Source organism: Sinocyclocheilus rhinocerous, unplaced genomic scaffold, assembly GCF_001515625.1.
Source record: "Sinocyclocheilus rhinocerous isolate Xijiao unplaced genomic scaffold, SAMN03320098_v1.1 scaffold846, whole genome shotgun sequence".
Taxonomy (NCBI): domain Eukaryota; kingdom Metazoa; phylum Chordata; class Actinopteri; order Cypriniformes; family Cyprinidae; genus Sinocyclocheilus; species Sinocyclocheilus rhinocerous.
The window spans coordinates 278,513-295,224 of record NW_015661883.1 but is presented as its reverse complement, the minus strand read 5'-3'; the positions used below and the strand labels follow the sequence as shown (position 1 = coordinate 295,224).

At 38.1% G+C, this 16,712-nt stretch overlaps 3 protein-coding genes across 6 annotated transcripts in view; all 3 read left to right on the top strand.

Annotated features, from left to right (window-relative positions):
• Nucleotides 1-1,207: 1,207 nt before the first annotated feature.
• Nucleotides 1,208-3,272, top strand: LOC107726772 (protein ripply1-like). Its single transcript, XM_016536456.1, has 4 exons — nt 1,208-1,354; nt 1,463-1,541; nt 2,482-2,555; nt 2,730-3,272. Exons 1-4 carry the CDS (start codon nt 1,287-1,289, stop codon nt 2,932-2,934), a joined length of 426 nt encoding a protein of 141 aa, XP_016391942.1. The 5' UTR covers nt 1,208-1,286; the 3' UTR covers nt 2,935-3,272.
• A 2,524-nt stretch (nt 3,273-5,796) lies between these two features.
• LOC107726795 (transmembrane gamma-carboxyglutamic acid protein 3-like) lies at nt 5,797-10,509 on the top strand. Of its 2 annotated transcripts, XM_016536493.1 has the most exons (4): nt 5,797-5,855; nt 6,677-6,722; nt 7,342-7,502; nt 8,431-10,509. In XM_016536493.1, exons 2-4 carry the CDS (start codon nt 6,713-6,715, stop codon nt 8,980-8,982), a joined length of 723 nt encoding a protein of 240 aa, XP_016391979.1. In that variant the 5' UTR covers nt 5,797-5,855; nt 6,677-6,712; the 3' UTR covers nt 8,983-10,509. The 2 variants fall into 2 exon arrangements, with proteins under 2 accessions (XP_016391979.1, XP_016391978.1); XM_016536492.1 differs by lacking the exon at nt 5,797-5,855 and having other exon boundaries at nt 6,713-6,722; nt 7,323-7,502.
• Nucleotides 10,510-13,409: 2,900 nt separating this feature from the next.
• LOC107726790 (mitochondrial fission factor homolog B-like) overlaps nt 13,410-16,712 on the top strand; it is a 10,210-nt gene continuing 6,907 nt past the window's right edge. For 2 of the 3 annotated variants that reach the window (XM_016536486.1, XM_016536488.1), the window contains exons 1-4: nt 13,410-13,483; nt 14,043-14,254; nt 15,919-16,028; nt 16,358-16,452. In XM_016536486.1, coding sequence (XP_016391972.1) covers nt 14,050-14,254; nt 15,919-16,028; nt 16,358-16,452 — 410 coding nt within the window. In that variant the 5' untranslated portion in view covers nt 13,410-13,483; nt 14,043-14,049. The other variant, XM_016536487.1, reaches the window with a different exon arrangement.

Here is a 16,712-nt window from a genome sequence, read left to right as displayed (position 1 = left end):
GGAGCGACGAAGTCCATCAAGTCCCCATTAGGACCTCATTAAACTCGCTTAGTGAGATATTTTGCACCCTTCTTAACGGGCTGAAGTGTGAACGCGTGCGTTTAGACAAACAGCGCGAGACGCGCTCGAACTGACCGCTGATCGACTTTAGTTGTTAAGCTTTTGGTGACGTTAAGAGCTGTTTGAGCTGTTTTCAGATCAGTTTCTGAGGGCAATAATTAAAGGAGCCATAGACAGCAGAGACGGGACTTTAGAAAATCAAAATAAGAGGTAGGCACGTCATTTAAAGAAAATTCTATAAAAAAAGGTTATTTTAAGATAAAGATTTTAAACACGGAATTAGGCAAATAATGACTTTAAATTTTAACAATCTGTTTTATGCAATCTCAAGCTAAATTAAAAATAATAGGTAGGCTATAGGGCTGTTGAGTTATGCCAGAGTTTATCTATAAACCCATGCCAATACATGGTGTTTATTGTAATAAAAGAGAGAGAATTTCTACAAACGTTTTGTTTTTGCACAGTCGGTTGCTGTACAAAATCAAAGTGGTAACGGGTAATAGCCTAAATAAGCGGCTAAAACAGCCTAGTGTTTTTATTGATTCGTTTTATTTACATAATTGTATCATTTTAAGGGGGACAGAACTTAAAAATCTAAAAAAACAAAACAAAGAAAAAAAAACTCTAATATAGCCTATACAGCGAATTAATAAGAAACGTTGTATTTCCCTATAAATACATACGGATATGCAAGGATAGGGCACACTTTTTTGGTTTTATGTAGGCCTATATGGTTTGATCACGACTGCGCACGTAGTCCTAATTAATGTAGCCTCGAAACCTTAACTAACTAGCCTATAGCCTATTATATATGACCCCACTCCTGTGTCGCCCCCCGTCGTCTTTCTCGCAGATGGCGTGCAAGTTTGCTCCTCCGTGCTGTTGCAATAACCTCACGGTACCAGATTTCTCACCCTCACGCTGGGGCGCACTGTTTATACAACTGGAGCAGTCTTTACACCAAAATGTCCATAGCAGTCTCTATCCCCATCATTTGGCAAACAGCACCAAACCCCCTCTTAAAACAACCTCAGATCATTTGGCATCGGCACCATCGTCCAGCCCCGCCCCTGCAGCTCCAGCTCCAGCTCCATATAAACCTCGAGAGCGACTCCCCTTCATTCATCCACTTCCCTCCGGCGGATAACGGCTCATCCAAGGCGTCCACCGCGCGGAGATCTTCCAAAAAAGTACTATTTGGGACTAACGCCCTGCAAAAAAGAGAAATGAATTCTGTGTGCGTTACCGCTCCTCTTTCCAATACAATGAACACTGACATCCAGCAGTCCAGCAGGTGAGCATTATTTGCTTTATTCTATTCTATTCTATTTTATTCTATTCTTTATATAGAGGATGCCTGTTAGATTTTACATCTAAAATATTACTGTCATTCTATCCACAGCCCAGCTTCCCTGTGGAGACCGTGGCTCGTGACCAGAAAGGATGCACAAATTGAATGCAGGAGAACCAAGCTGGCTTGTGTAAGTTTTTCCATCACTGCAATCTTAATATTTCAAAAGAATTCCCATCTCTATAGGAATGTTACTAAGTTCAGAAAACACATGGTACTGTAATGAACTCCTGTAGCTACCTCTATCAGCGCCGGAAATTTCAGTTTGGTGTGTGGAGGCTCATATGTTAGATGCACATCTAAAATATTACTCTCATTCGATCCACAGCCCAGCTTGCCTGTGGAGACCGTGGCTCATGACAAGAAAGGATGCACAAACTGAATGCCGGAGAACCAAGTTGGCTTGTGTAAGTTTTTTTTCCACCACTGCAATTCTAATATTTCAATAGAATGTCCATCTGTAGGCTATAGGAATGTTATTAAGCTCAGAAAACACATGGTACCGTTATGAACTCCTATAGTGCTATTTATTAGGCTGCGGGTTAATTCAACTTTACAGCACGGAAGATTTCAATTGTTTGTATGGCATACAGTTTTTTTAGAGCAGCAGGTAGCTTTTAGGTGACAGACAGGCATGTGGTGAGCATTAGGCAGCAGATTGTGTGACTGTGGAGGTGTTTCATTGACACCAAGCCCATTCAGTGACGCAAAGGCAAACTGAGAGCAGCTCTAGCGCTGAGACACTTAGCCATATGGCACCACTGTCTAAATGTGTGAACACTGAGTCTGTGCCCAGAGACGAGGTGTAGGAGAAAACAGCTCCCAGAGAACAAGCGATCGCTTGCCAAGATTTAGGCAGACACCTCTAGGTTTGGGAAAGGGAGTTGGAGCCAGTTTCCCACAAACACTTTAGCCTGACACCCTCCATGTCACAGCTTTTGCATCCTGCCCAGGGTGTTATACACCCACAAAGCTGGCAGTGATATCACCTCATAAACACTGGACAGGAAGCATTGTTTGAGTTGTGTTTGGTGCATGTGGTCTTACACGTCTTTTCTCCCTCTTTCCAGCCTTACTCCAGGCCAGAAGTGCCCAGTAACACTACAACAGATGGCAAAATGCAGTCTTTCCAGCACCCTGTCAGGTCAGTGAGCATTTAATTTAGCTTGAGCAATGGTTTTGTTTTGTAACATGCTTTTATTTTGGCCCTAAAACCCTAATCCGTTCCAAATAAGGCTTATTTTACCATGCTAAAAAATGCGTCTCCGTGCTCTGTTTGCGTAGTTTGTATTTAACATTTTATTTCTTCATACTTTAGGCTGTATTGGCCCAGATCGAAGTCATACGACTACCTCTTCAGTGATGGCGAGGCCCTGCTCAGAAATTTCCCAGTTCAGGCCACCATAAACTTCTACGATGAGTCAGACAGCGAGGAAGAGGAGGACAGCTGTGACGAAGACGATGACAGCGATGCTGAGGAGTGTCTTAAACTTAACAGACTTAACTTCACCAGTTACAACTGAATGTTCAACCTCATCCGTCTCCACAGCTGTGACTTTGATAAATTTCATACATTTAACACCAACACTGGATAATGCCCCATTGTGCTCTATTAGAGAAGTCGTGCCATCAGTAATTCAGTGCATGGACATGGTGTTTCTTATGAGCGTCTAGAGCACAACCAGAGTGATTTTACTGATTGTTTTATGCAGGAAACATCAATTACATGAATGCAGATTCAGATATGTCTTGCATAAAAGTAATTCCTGTTAAAAACAGTGAAAATGCAGTCCCACATTGGGAAATGTTGTTTCAGAGCGATCTCAGGGTTCTTACCTTAAAAATTCTATTTGTATTCTATTACCCATCCCTAACTTATGATTTATGTGCATTTTATGTATATATATGTATTTATGGCATATTTTTATACTTTTGTACTTTTGATTTAAAGTAAAATCTATATTTAAATGAGTGTAAACCTTGTCTGTTTGGGATCTGTGCTTCTGATAAGTCTCTTTTTTGAACTCACTTGAGTCCTTTGATGTTTTCTAACCCTATCTGTTGACTAGAAGGGGCTCTGCTGTTTGTCCAGGTTTCAAACAAAAGAGGTTTGATAAAGGACACTGTCTACTATTACAATGTTCCCCTAAGAATGTAAGATTTTCCAGGTTGGACTCTTCTGTTGAAGTCACAGGTCAGCAGAGACCTGACTTGATGGCTTTGCTACTTCAATGAATAGAAACAGGAGAAAAAGCAATTTCTTAAAGGGGGACATACATACCAATGAGCCAGGAAAAATTTCTTTAGGGCATGCAGCCCAAGTCAGAATATTTTGGCAATGGAAAGCCGTTGATTGCTGATAACCCTCTAAAATATGTTTGTTCACTTTATAAGTTATACATCCATTTCCCTTTGAAGGAAATTCTGTCAAATCATTGGCAAAACCTACTAAAAGGTGCCTCTAAAATAATAATAATAAAAAAATCCATAAAAGAGTTAGTGTAAAAAGATACTGTAAAGATATGAAAATCCTTGAGAAAAAGAATTACATTTTAGCTATAACATACTTCAAAAATGAGTACTTATTACAGAATTAATATACTTTAAATGAATATATTTAGTGTGAACTGAATGTAATGTTTTCGGACATTTGATTGCATTACAATTAAATTAAATTGCTTTATAGTTTAAATGCATTTGCTTTTTTGAAATACCTAGTAGGACTTAAGTACATCTTTATATGTCATTTCATAATTACTTCTATTGTCATTGAAATATGGTTAAAGTGTATGTACTGACAAGCATACTTATGTTATTTTTAATTGAAATGTGTATATCATGTATTTAAAAGTATTTGTAATTACACATTTAACGAAGTTGCAATTTAGTACATTTAAAATATATTCACTTTAAATGTAATATCAAATAACACACTACAGTACAAAGTACTTTATATGTGCTTTAGCATTTTAGTTAACATAAAAATAAGTGTACTTCTTTAAAGCATGATCAAAGATTAATAAAACATAAATAGTAATTAAGTGATTTTGTAATTAAAATGTAATTTAAAGTAAAACTTTTAATTTGACATTACTGCAAAGTGCACTTTCTAAAACTGTGTTATTAAGAAATATAGTCATGAAAGTGTCTCTTTAGATTCGCTTAAGTGGCCTTTTATTTCATACATTTTTTATTTTTTATTATTATTTTTTTTAATATACTTTTACAATTTTATGTACACAAGTGGACATTCAATACAATTATGTGTACTAATTTTTCACACAGGGAAGCGCATTATCCATTACAGTCTCACAGCATAACTGTAGTTAGATCATGGGTTTTCAACAGGGGGTCTGTGACCCCTAGGGGGCCTATGGCGGTACTGCAGGGTGTCTATGGGTTATTGTTTGACCTCAAACTAATTTAGTGAAAAAACGAAAATAAGCCTATATTATAATAAATCAAATATTAAATTCACTTTCAACTTTCACTTTCAAAGTTCAGCTAAATGTAATGTACAAGTATATGACTCATCAGTTATTATTTTAATGGCTTGTCAGCATCATAAAGCATGTATGATAGGCTACTGCAATACTATATGTTAGTAGGCCATGGATACAATGCAATGCTTAATTTCTATAATATGCAGCAAGGAACCCTGCTTCATATCTCTGTTCTCCATGGTCCCTGGACTGAAAACCTACCTGTGAGCCTACTCCTCCATTACAGTAGTGCATTAATAATAATAATAATAATAATAATAATAATAATAAAAACATGCCAGAGACATTTCAGTTTGCTATGTCTAATATATCTAACATATCTTATTTAGGCCTACTGAAAATTCCAAACTGTTGTTGTAGACCAATGTTAAGACATTTAGGATGGTACAGCAATTTGGTTGTTACATTTAAATATGAGTTTAAAGGTCGTTTTGCAGCCATGTGGCTTACTGATATTACAAAAATCACAAAGCTCCATCACAAGCGGCAAGACAGAGTTAGACAAGAGCGGTTCAGCATTGTGGGTAATGCTGTCTTTTACCTCAAGGCGTGGCATCGAGAGAGACCCCTGACTCTATGCTGACTCTATCATCCTCTTTTTCTAATTAAAATGTCACTTGGTGGCACTCCGCATTTATAACGATAGGAATACAACATTAATGTCTGGGCATAAACATCCAAAGGTTTCTTGAAACTGTTTCGGAGAAGCGTATACGTGTGCAGAGACAGACTACATTACCCAGTTTATTTTTCCCCATTCCCCAAGAAGTATGACTTTGCGTTTACGAAATCAACAGTATAATTTCATTGGACAAACAGGGGAAATCCGTGACTCCTATTGGTCCATCCGCATGTCAATCAAACGGCATCCGTGACTCATGTGCGTGCTCCCTAGCTGGGAACAGGGATGGAATGGACTAGCAATTGCAACAGCCTGGAAGGTAGGCTTTATTATTATTTAGCCATCTCTGAGTTACATATATACACGCTATTTTGTTTTGTTCCATGGCAACTAAAAAAATCGCTGCGTTTATAAATATACATCTATCATAAATATACATTAATCGCACTGAGAGCCCCTCTAAGGAGTACTGTCAGCTGCTATAGTCAAACAGAATATGTGTCTCTTATTAATATTTTATTCGCTTTTAAGAAAGCTAGTTGCTTTTAGGAATGGCCTTAGGAAATGTAATTAGCCTACATTGAATTGTTTTGTCAACATTTTCTAAAAACACTTGCACTTAGAGAAAATCTAGCATTTCAAGTATGCTTTGTATGTCTTATTTTTTGTCGTTTTTTTTTTTTTATTCTATGCTGTTTCAAGACGTTATTAAACGTTAAATTGCGTTGGGCGGATATTTTTCATGTGCGATAAAGCGATAGTAACTCGCGAATCAAATTAATTCGTTAAGGAGTGAGCTCGAGTGATAGATTTAGCTCGCGCATCTCTCTATCTACCCGCTCCGTTACTATGGGAACCTCCTCCCCCGCCCTCCCCCATAAGCGTATTTTAGACGGGCAAGAGATTATATAGATTTATATAGTAAAGATATCAGTTTCCAGATAGCAGTCCTCTTTTTATGTCATAATTTAGAATATTGCAAGGAAAGCCAATGGCCTGGAGTTCATATTTGATTCTCAGTTCATTTGTTGTTTTGTCTGTCATTTGATAAAAACAAATGGCCACAATTACGATAACAACAAGTGTGCAACATAAGAAAACATTTTCCAATCCTTTAAACACATATTTTCTTCTCCCCAGGTCAAAATACTTCAGATTGAGTTCTCTTGTGGTAGCATGGCAGCAGGTAAGCACCAGATTTCATCAACTTCATCTTAAAACGCTGAAGTTAGCATAGGGTCCATTCATATTTCTGTCTGATCTAAAAAATAGTGCAGCAGTTCTTGACACACCTTGTTAAATGACATAAAACCTTTATGTAATAGATGATGTGTCAAAGCTCTTTGGGTTCCTCGAGCCCTTCTTGAGCTGTGACTCATTTCAGCATTGAAAAAGCCCATACTGATATTGAAGCATATTAAGGAAATAGATTTTTTTTAAAGTCTACATGAAGTTAAAATGTACCTTTATTTATCTATTTTCTAATTGCAAGTTATAGGTCATATTGATTTTTTTTTTCTGTGAATATGCTTCATTTTTTTAAACTGTTTTGACTTTAATGAGATTCAGAATGATAAATGGATGGAAAATGGTAGTCAGAATAATGATAAAAAAGATTTTCCTATCAGTAATTGCAAATTTTATGGGAATGGCATAAAACCATTTTGAGTATTTGTCAGGCCTGATCCACCGGCAAAGGCATGAACTGGCAAAAATACATATATGTATACTCATACACACACAGGAACAAACAGAGAAACACCTTTACCCCCATTAAAACATACAGATGTCTTACGATCTCTCAGCGTTCCTAAATGGCAAGGATGCAAACTCTCTCCTCAAACGTTTTCCACGGGCTAATGGCTTCCTGGAGGAGTTCCGGCCGGGCAACATTGAGAGGGAGTGTGCTGAGGAGAGCTGCAGCTTTGAGGAGGCCAATGAAGTGTTTGAAAATAAAGAGCGAACGGTAAATCCTGTCTTCATCAGCAAAAGATGTAAACAAATTCTATTTCCTGTGTTTTTTGTTTGTGGATGCAATTTAACAATAATGCAAGTCTATTGTACCATTTTGATTTTATGTGCTTTTATGCATACAGATTGTTTCTTGAAATACCAGCAAATCAGTTTCAACAATTTGCTGGCTCGTACAGTGCAGTACTAGGGTGAACAATATGTGTGAACAAGCACTTGCCAGGTTTGGATGCTTTTATGTAAGAAATCTGCTGTCATAGAATTTGAGCCAGTCACAAAGTTCTTAGGAACCGAAGCAATTACTCCACACGCTTTACCTACAGGCAAACATAACATACAGATCTATAACCCATAAGTGGGTGTTTCTATTAGGTGTTACTTTTGGCCCTGTGGACTTTTAGAAAATAACCTCTCTTAAAACTCACTTTTGCCATTTTTTTTTTTAAAAGTCATGAACATTTAAAAAAAAAATCTCAGTTCCATTTCCATCACATCGTAATTTACATATTGTGTTTAATAGCATTCTGTGATGGAAATAAAAAAGGAATGTATATGATATTTTACACATTTTTGGAATAAAATGGCCTAATGACTAATTTAGCTGGCCGTTTATGTATCCCAAATATACACATTTTAATAATATTTTAACTGTTTTAACTTTAAAGAGAGGCCTGTTGTGATTTTTCAAGGTTGTTAATTGATGGTGCTGTATATGCTTTTGTTAAAGCCATCAGCCAGCACTATTTTAACTTATTTACTAAATAATCAGGTTTAACAGCAGAATGTCAAAAAAATGGTGGAAAAGATGCCAAAACTGTGGAATGGTGTTCTGGTGGTGGTGGTGTGTGAATGCTAGTGATAAGTATAAAACACAGAAGGCCACTGCATTTTACTGCTTTAACCATTTATCCCTTCATTCATAGATGGAGTTCTGGAAAAACCGCAGCATCTACACAGTGAACAGCAATGCTGATTCCCGCTCGGAGCGCCCGGACGCTGTGTACATGGTGGTGCCCCTACTGGGCGTGGCTCTCCTCATCATCATTGCGCTCTTCCTCATCTGGCGCTGTCAACTGCAGAAGGCCACACGTCGGCGTCCGGCCTACACCCAGAACCGCTATCTGGCTAACCGTAACGCCCGCAGCCTCCCGCGCATCCTGGTGCACCGGGACCCTCCCTCGCATTCAGAGAACTCTCACGCCAATGACAGGCCCAGCGTGGTGGTCAGCAGTGCCCAGAGGGGCGGGGCTTCAGTCACGCCGCAAGATGCCCATCATCACGCCAGCCACTCTCAGAACAATCGCTCCCTGTACGTGCAAGATTCGTCTTTGTCCGTGGCTTCCTACCTGTCCGGGGCAACCCCACCGCCATCCTACGAGGAAGTTACCGGCCACTTAGAGAGCAGCAGCGATGAGACGACAGCCCCCTACAGTGATCCTCCACCCAAATATGAGGAGATAGTGCTAGAAAAGTGAGAGTTTTCATAAAAGAGGACACATATAGTGGTAACCAAACATTAGGGATACACTGGTTCCCAAGCACTTATCCTAATGTGGCTCTCACACCAAACAGAGTGTGCAGGCTATGTATGTGACGGGTCTCCTTGTGTCGTTGATCGGTTTGTGGACTGCACTGGTAAACGTGGTTGTTTTTCAAGTCGCAAAGGGTCCTTCTACCTTCACGCTCATGCGGTCTTCTCACCATTTCCGTGTACCTTCACTTCTCCTTCAACCTCTCACACCGCAACCCACGGCTGCAACGGCTGCCCTTCAGAACGAGAATGTATAGAAGTGAAGAAGAGATATTGCCAAGTTGTGCGCTGCATGGTAATCGGATCGGGCATCAAGCTTTAGAGCCTGCTAGGAATCGAAAGGAGCGTTCATGTGGGAAAACAAGATGATGTGCCAAATCTAATTGGTGTATCATAGAAATGTTCAGACACGGAATATTTATAGAGTGTGCGTGCTGTCCTTTCTTGTGCTTATAAATTTGTGATTTCATAGATTCCCTTATACCAGCAGTATCTCTGATCCATGCCAACGTCCTTAGAATTAGTAATACATGTAAACTGTAACACTGATGGGAACAAAACAAATGCAAAATACAACATCCAAGTCATATATTTGTAAAATTTAATATGGCGATTACACCGTCGTTTGGAAAATGCACTCAAAGGTATGCACACAGTTTGATTGTTTACAGCCACATACACAGAAATTTACATAGAATGTAATGCGTTTGTTTCGTATGGAGCTGGGCCTTAGAAACACAGAGTAGTCAATCAAATCGTCTGCTCAGCTGCTTGTGATTTTACGGTCATTGAGAGATTTTACCTCAAACGCTGTGCTCACACAATCACTCTCCAAGACACAAATGCACAAAAACTCACACAAAATACTGTGTTTGGGGCTCAATCATTGGATAATACAACATTCCAGGCCCTCGAATTTTCTTGTTTTGTTGTTCTCCCCATCGTACTCAGACTGTTTACAATGTGTTTTATTACTCTCTTTTTTTTTTTTATAACAGCATAAAAACTGTGTGAATTTGTACAAAGCTTTCTGTGGCTTTTGACATCACCAGGTGCTATACTGTACTATAATGCTGCTTGTTCTCACCTTGTTTTCCTCCTCATCACTATCTCTCTGTGTATAAGGCTTGTGTTCTAACTAGTCAGCCAAACAGCCCATCTATTACATGCAGCTGAATCATGTTTTCCAGCTCAGGTTTAAGCCAATGAACTGCTGCCATTGTAGTAAATGTGTAAATAATATCTCACACTGCCAACCTTTCAGTGACTAGGATATTTGACTTGTGCGGTCACATTTACCAGTGTTCTGTGAATTTTCGCGGGCAAAATGCAGTTATTTTTCGTGAGGGCGTAAGATTGCCCTATGCAGATTTCGCAACGTGTTCAAGCTGGTCACTCTCATTAGCCACATTGACCAACAGAAAGATGCTTGGTTTGAAAGTGACTTCTCTGTGAGCTGTGCTTCATATATCTACAGTATTGACAATAGACAATGGACCTAGTTTTGCCCACAAAATTTCACTAATGTGACCGCACTTTAGGAATATCGCTGTATCAATCCAATATAAATGTAAAAGTGACATTGCAAGGGGTCAGTGGGTTGTTGGGCAAAGCACTAAAACTAATGAAGCCTTAATATAATTGTGCTGAAATCACTGTATTATAAAATACTAATTGCAAAAAGTGTTAGAACTTTAACAAACGCTTTCATCCAAACAGTAGACAGAACGGCCTGAATATATATATACACACAAGCACAGTATTTGAAAGATGCACTGGGGAAGTGGGGTTTGACCTCGCTTCTGCTCAATGAAAATGGAGGAATTGCAAACTGCTTACTTGGCTTGGGGCTCGGCTCAGGTCTCTTGGGCCTCTTACTCCAGCCGCAAAAATCAATCCCACAATGCCCTGACAGACTGTCTTTTGCGCTGATGGAGCACCCAGCTCGGTAGACAGCATTGATAACGGCTGGCACAGACTGCAGATCAGTTTCAGGCTTGGTTGCTGTTGAAAGACTGATAAGAGAATAGCATAGACAACTCACTGTAGCAGATGATGACCGTTAAAGAGATGGGCTGGACTGCTGCTAGCTTCAGTGAGTTGTAAGTTATGGCTGAATGTTACAATGCAGCATAAAGCAACAGGTTTCTATTGTAACAACATTATGTCAGAGGTAGCAAGAACTGAAGATAATTTCAAGTGTGGTTTATCTTCGTGTTTATTTTAGACCAAGAGAGAACTGCGTGCGTGAAGAAATGTGTCAGAGAATATGTGTGTGTATATGTGTTCATATCTATGCCTGTTGCCAGCACTCATGTTCCTGTCTAGCATTTGTGCTAGTAAGAATGTGCCACAGAAGCCACAGGCTTTCGTTTATATGCTAAATATATGTGTTATATTCTAAACCAAAACAATACACCATTGTTGTTCTTCAAGCCAAATTGCATAAATTTTTAATCATTCATGATATGTATTTTATTTTGTTCATTTGATCATTTATATATTTTTTTCCACTGTGGCTCTAATTATCGTAGATCTGTTTGTGCTTGTTACAACAATTCTGCATCTATATTTAAACAAATTTTATGAACAGAAGCACTACTGGTATTGTAATTCATAATTATGACAAAATTCTACATTTGTGTATGTCTTGTATCAAATTTCCTTCATTTTAGCCATCATGGCAATTTCTATACCAAATGGATATAATAGACACAAATATCCATTTAGTGTGAATATACAATGCATATAATTTGTCGCACAAGAAAATCAGTTGCGTAACTAGTAAACGGATGCATGAATCCATTTTTTATTTTTATTTTTATTTTGCTTTAGAAGTATTTCTTCATATTTAAGCTTGAATATAATTAGGAAAAAAATGTATGTAGCTCTGTGAGCTCAGTTTTATTCATGTTGAGCGCTTTGTGTTTTGACACACAGGCTTGTTAAAGGCATTAACTATCAATGAAGTATCTCACCCAAAGAAAATGATCATTAATTGCTCTTTAGTGCTTTTAATTAGGCTTTAATAGTGTTTAATAGACCATTGACTTTAAAAACAGCCCGAAGTCCTTAGAGTCTTCCATAACAAATCTATATAGCTTTTCTTTAAAAAATTTGTCTCACATGGATCAACAGAGCTTCCAATGAGATTGATATGTTTTTAAAAATTATGTTGTTCCTGAAGGCATTAACTATCAATGAAGTATCTCACCCAAAGAAAATGATCATTAATTGCTCTTTAGTGCTTTTAATTAGGCTTTAATAGTGTTTAATAGACCATTGACTTTAAAAACAGCCCGAAGTCCTTAGAGTCTTCCATAACAAATCTATATAGCTTTTCTTTAAAAAATTTGTCTCACATGGATCAACAGAGCTTAAATTTGTCTCACATGGTTTTTAAAAATTATGTTGTTCCTGTTAAATTTGTCTCACATGGTTTTTAAAAATTATGTTGTTCCTGTTCTGTCACAAACATCATATACTTAACGGAAGAGTTGTGATTAGGGAACTTAGTATCACTGAGGTACTATTATAGTTTAGATAAGTATTTTAAATTAGTTTTCAATTTTTATATTTTCCATTTTAATAATTTTTTTGTCATTTTAATTAATTTTTTAACATGCATGTATAGTTTTATAGTACATTCTATGTAGGTTTTAGTATTTTTATTTTAGTTTCAGTTTTTAGTTTATTTTAGTAGGCTACATTAGGTTAACGAGCTGAAATATATATATTTTAATGGTTTTAGATTTAGCTAACTATAATAACCCTGTTAGAGAAACACTACATGTTTACATTTTGCTCAAATATATGGATTTATGGACACAACACGGTTTATATAGCCAAAACATCTGTATTTGTTACATAAAGGGAGATATTTTACATGTATGTTACTTCTGAGAAATATTTTCCTTTCCCTGAGTTCACACTGTTAATTAAATGTTCCAAGTGCCAATTTCCTTTTTGTGAAAGCACTGATGTTCTTGGATAATAGCCTATTAAAGAACGAAAACGCTGTAAATATATGTCTGATTTTTTTATTAATTCGTTTTTTTTTTTTTTTGACTAAGAATATGAATTTGCTAATGTATTGTTATTTAAAGCAGATGTCAGCGATTTGTTTCCAAACGGGAAGGATTGTTTGGTCAGCAGGTTTGTTTGGCCGCCCCCAAACTCACACCGAGCTTTTGATTGGCTAACGCCGCGGTCAAATTCTCTCTTTTTGTATAGAGCTGTCACAGAAACAGGTTCTATTAAGTTAATTACTATATTTAGAAGAGATATTGATTAGTATTAGTTTTTTAGTATTTAAAAACGCACAATAGATTTAAGTATCTTTATCTTTAGCAGAAACTGACAGAAAATGTATGCACATTGCACCGCCCACTTTTGTTCGCAGTCATATGACGTCACGTACGTCAGTCGACGTGAGCTGCATGAAGGTGAGTCGAACAGCTTGTTAGAAGTTTAAAGAAGTGTTTTTATTGAGCCAAAACACCTAAACGCTCTGTCTACTGTTTGTTAATGTATCGCTAGTAGATAGTCAAAGGTCTGTGTGGAAAAACGAAACCGAAACGCTCAGTCCAAGCCGTGGACACATTATTACGATGTGTGAGTTGACAAATTTAGCTCGAGCTGTAATCAACAGGTGTCTGTTCATTTTGGACCAGTGTGTTGCTTTATATAGAAATGTGAAACGTATAATTAACTGCTTAGGCGATAATCGACGTCTATCTAGGAGACTGTACGTTAGGTCTTGAGGGAATGATCTTGATGGCTGACCTGTGGTCACTGACCGCTCACTTTGAATACATTACATTCAGCAAGCAGCTGCTATCTTGAGTATTTGCTACACTATGGTTCTTTACACACGTCAAATTACTTACCACGACTTTATTATTGTAGTCTATTACAGTCCGTGTGTTTGTTTTGCTCACGTAACGCAGCTTAACATTGAATGTTGTGCCGTGCGGTCAGTCTAATTCCCTTTACTGGCTTTAGGGTAGTTATGGCTTCTCCAGGGTATTTTGGTGACGGTCCTCCGATGCGCGAGCGTGACTCGTGCTTCACTGAGGACATCAGCCAGAGGATGCGCGTGCCCGATCGCCTGAGGGTCGGTCCCGCGCCTCACGCGCACGCACCTGCAGACCAAAGATCCGAAGAGCTACCTGCTGCCTACAGCATGCACATACCAGACAGACTGGCCTTAACAGGTAGATTTCATATTGGTCATACTCATAATTCAGACTATGTTCAGCAATGATTTACAAATCAGATTTATGAATGGGTAGTTGCATTTATTTGATCAAAAATGCAGTAAAAACAGTGATGCACTACAATTTAAACGTTAAGAGGGTAAGATTAAAAAGAGAACCGAATTATTAATACTTAATTGTTAATACTTAAAGGGATACTACACCCAAAAATGAAAATTCTGTCATTAATTACTCACTCACCCTCATGTAGTTCCAAACCCATAAGGCCTTTGTTCATCTTCGGCATACAAATTAAGATATTTTTGATGAAATCCGAGAGCTTTCTGACCCTCCATATTAGACAGCAAGGTAACTACCACCTTCAAGGCCCAGAAATGTATATAGAACATTGACAAAATAGTCCATGTGACATCAGTGGTTCAACCGTAATTTTACAATGCTTCTCCCCCGAGTTACCATCTACTGCCATTATCTAGGGGTGTAAAAAAAAATATCGATACACATGAGTATCGCGATATTTTGTTTGGCGATACTGTATCGATTCTAAAAAACCGCAATATCGATATATATATATATATTTAAAATGTATACAAGATTCATGGCAGTTGTTTCGTTTTGAGTTTATATCCCGACCGCTATATAGCAGTCTTCTTACCTCTGAACTTAAACAGTGACAACGTGTGTGTTCGGCTCCTGCAAGGTTTGTCCAGTCCCGCCCGCTCCGTATCAGGGAGCCGCTATCAATTGGGAGTATTTAAATCTTTTGAATGAGCGCTCGCGCTGTTTACTTTCACTTTTGATTTCGCGATCATGCGCACTCTGTGTAAAGGGAGCTCATCTTACGATATTAAATATTTGTCAATGAGCTCCGGATCCGTTGAGTAGCAAATCCTCCACCGTGGTCTTGTAGGTCATCCCTCCTCTCGACCCATGATCAGTCAAATCTGACTCCTGCAAGCACTTAATTGTTCCCCCTTTACTTGTACTGCACAAAATGTGGTTCAATAGCGTTGAATGTTACAGGGACAGATTAATGCAAATGCAGATCCCACTGTGTTCTGGTTATATATATATATAGATATAGATATGTATGTAAATGGATTTTTTTTTCTCTAAGGTTTGCATATGATGGTGTGTTCTAAATGACAGTTTTCCTAAAATTATATCATATTCTCCTATTCCTAAAATAAGATATAACCCAATATATCGTCTTGCTTATAGTATCGCAATATATTGCATCGCAACCCCTGTATCGTGATGCGTATCGTATCGCCAGATTCTTGCCGATACATAGCCCTACCATTATCGAGAGTAACACGACGCATGCGCGTGCTTTCCTTTGCTCGTAAACAAGGCGCAGCGCACGTCAGCAGCATCATGCACATGCGTCGTGTTACTCTCGGTAATGGTGGTAGATGGTAACTCGGGGGAGAAGAATTGTTGAATAAAGTCGTTATTTTTGTTTTTTTTGCACACAAAAAGTATTCTCATAGCTTTGTAAAATTACGGTTGAACCACTGATGTCACATGGACCATTTTAACAATGTTCTTACTACGTTTCTGTGCCTTGAATGTGGTAGTACCCTTGCTGTCTATGGAGGGTCAGAAAGCTCTCAAGATCCTCTTTTTTTCTCTCTCAAATCCTTTACCTTTTTTAACAGATACTCCTGATCTGAGTCCACGACCTCTCTTCACTAAACACACTTCATCAATGTGGGACCTGCAGCACGGGTCCTGGGACAGGGAGGTGTTCATGAGAGAGCCTGTCCAGGTAGTTTCACATAGCCTCACGTAGCCAAACCTTTGAATAAATGGCAAAATGGACATAAATTGCAGCTTATTCTAGCCAAGATCTACGCACTTAAAAGATCAACCTGACAGCCTCGTAAAGTGTCCAATCACAATTTGTTTTGTTTTTATGTGACGTGTAGAGGAAAGTTTATATTATATTAATAATAGAATGGTGTAAAAATGTTTAAAGGTTGTTGGATAACTGTTGAGCAACTATAATATATTTATATATACAAAAATATATAAATGTCAGTGAGGGTCATGAAGGGATTCATTCCAGTTCATGATATTTCTTGTAATGCCACACAGAGTCCACTGCGAAGGTCTTATAGTGACCAGGCTATTGGTCGAACCCCACCTGGAACCCCCACACACTCCAGACAAACACTTCGCTCCCAGTCTCCGTAAGTCCAGTTCCCTTGTTACATGAGTGTTGAAGTACTTTGTGGCAATCATATTATTATAGACTTATAATGCTGTCATATACAAAGAAGCTGACAAAATATTAATTATCAGAATGAAAGTACACTATATATATATATATATGTATATGTGTATATATATATATTAGACGTGTGCCGGTATTCGGTAATGCGATATATCACGGTAATGAATATGCACGATATTGTTATCGTGGGCACTTCTAAATACCGTGAATAATTAT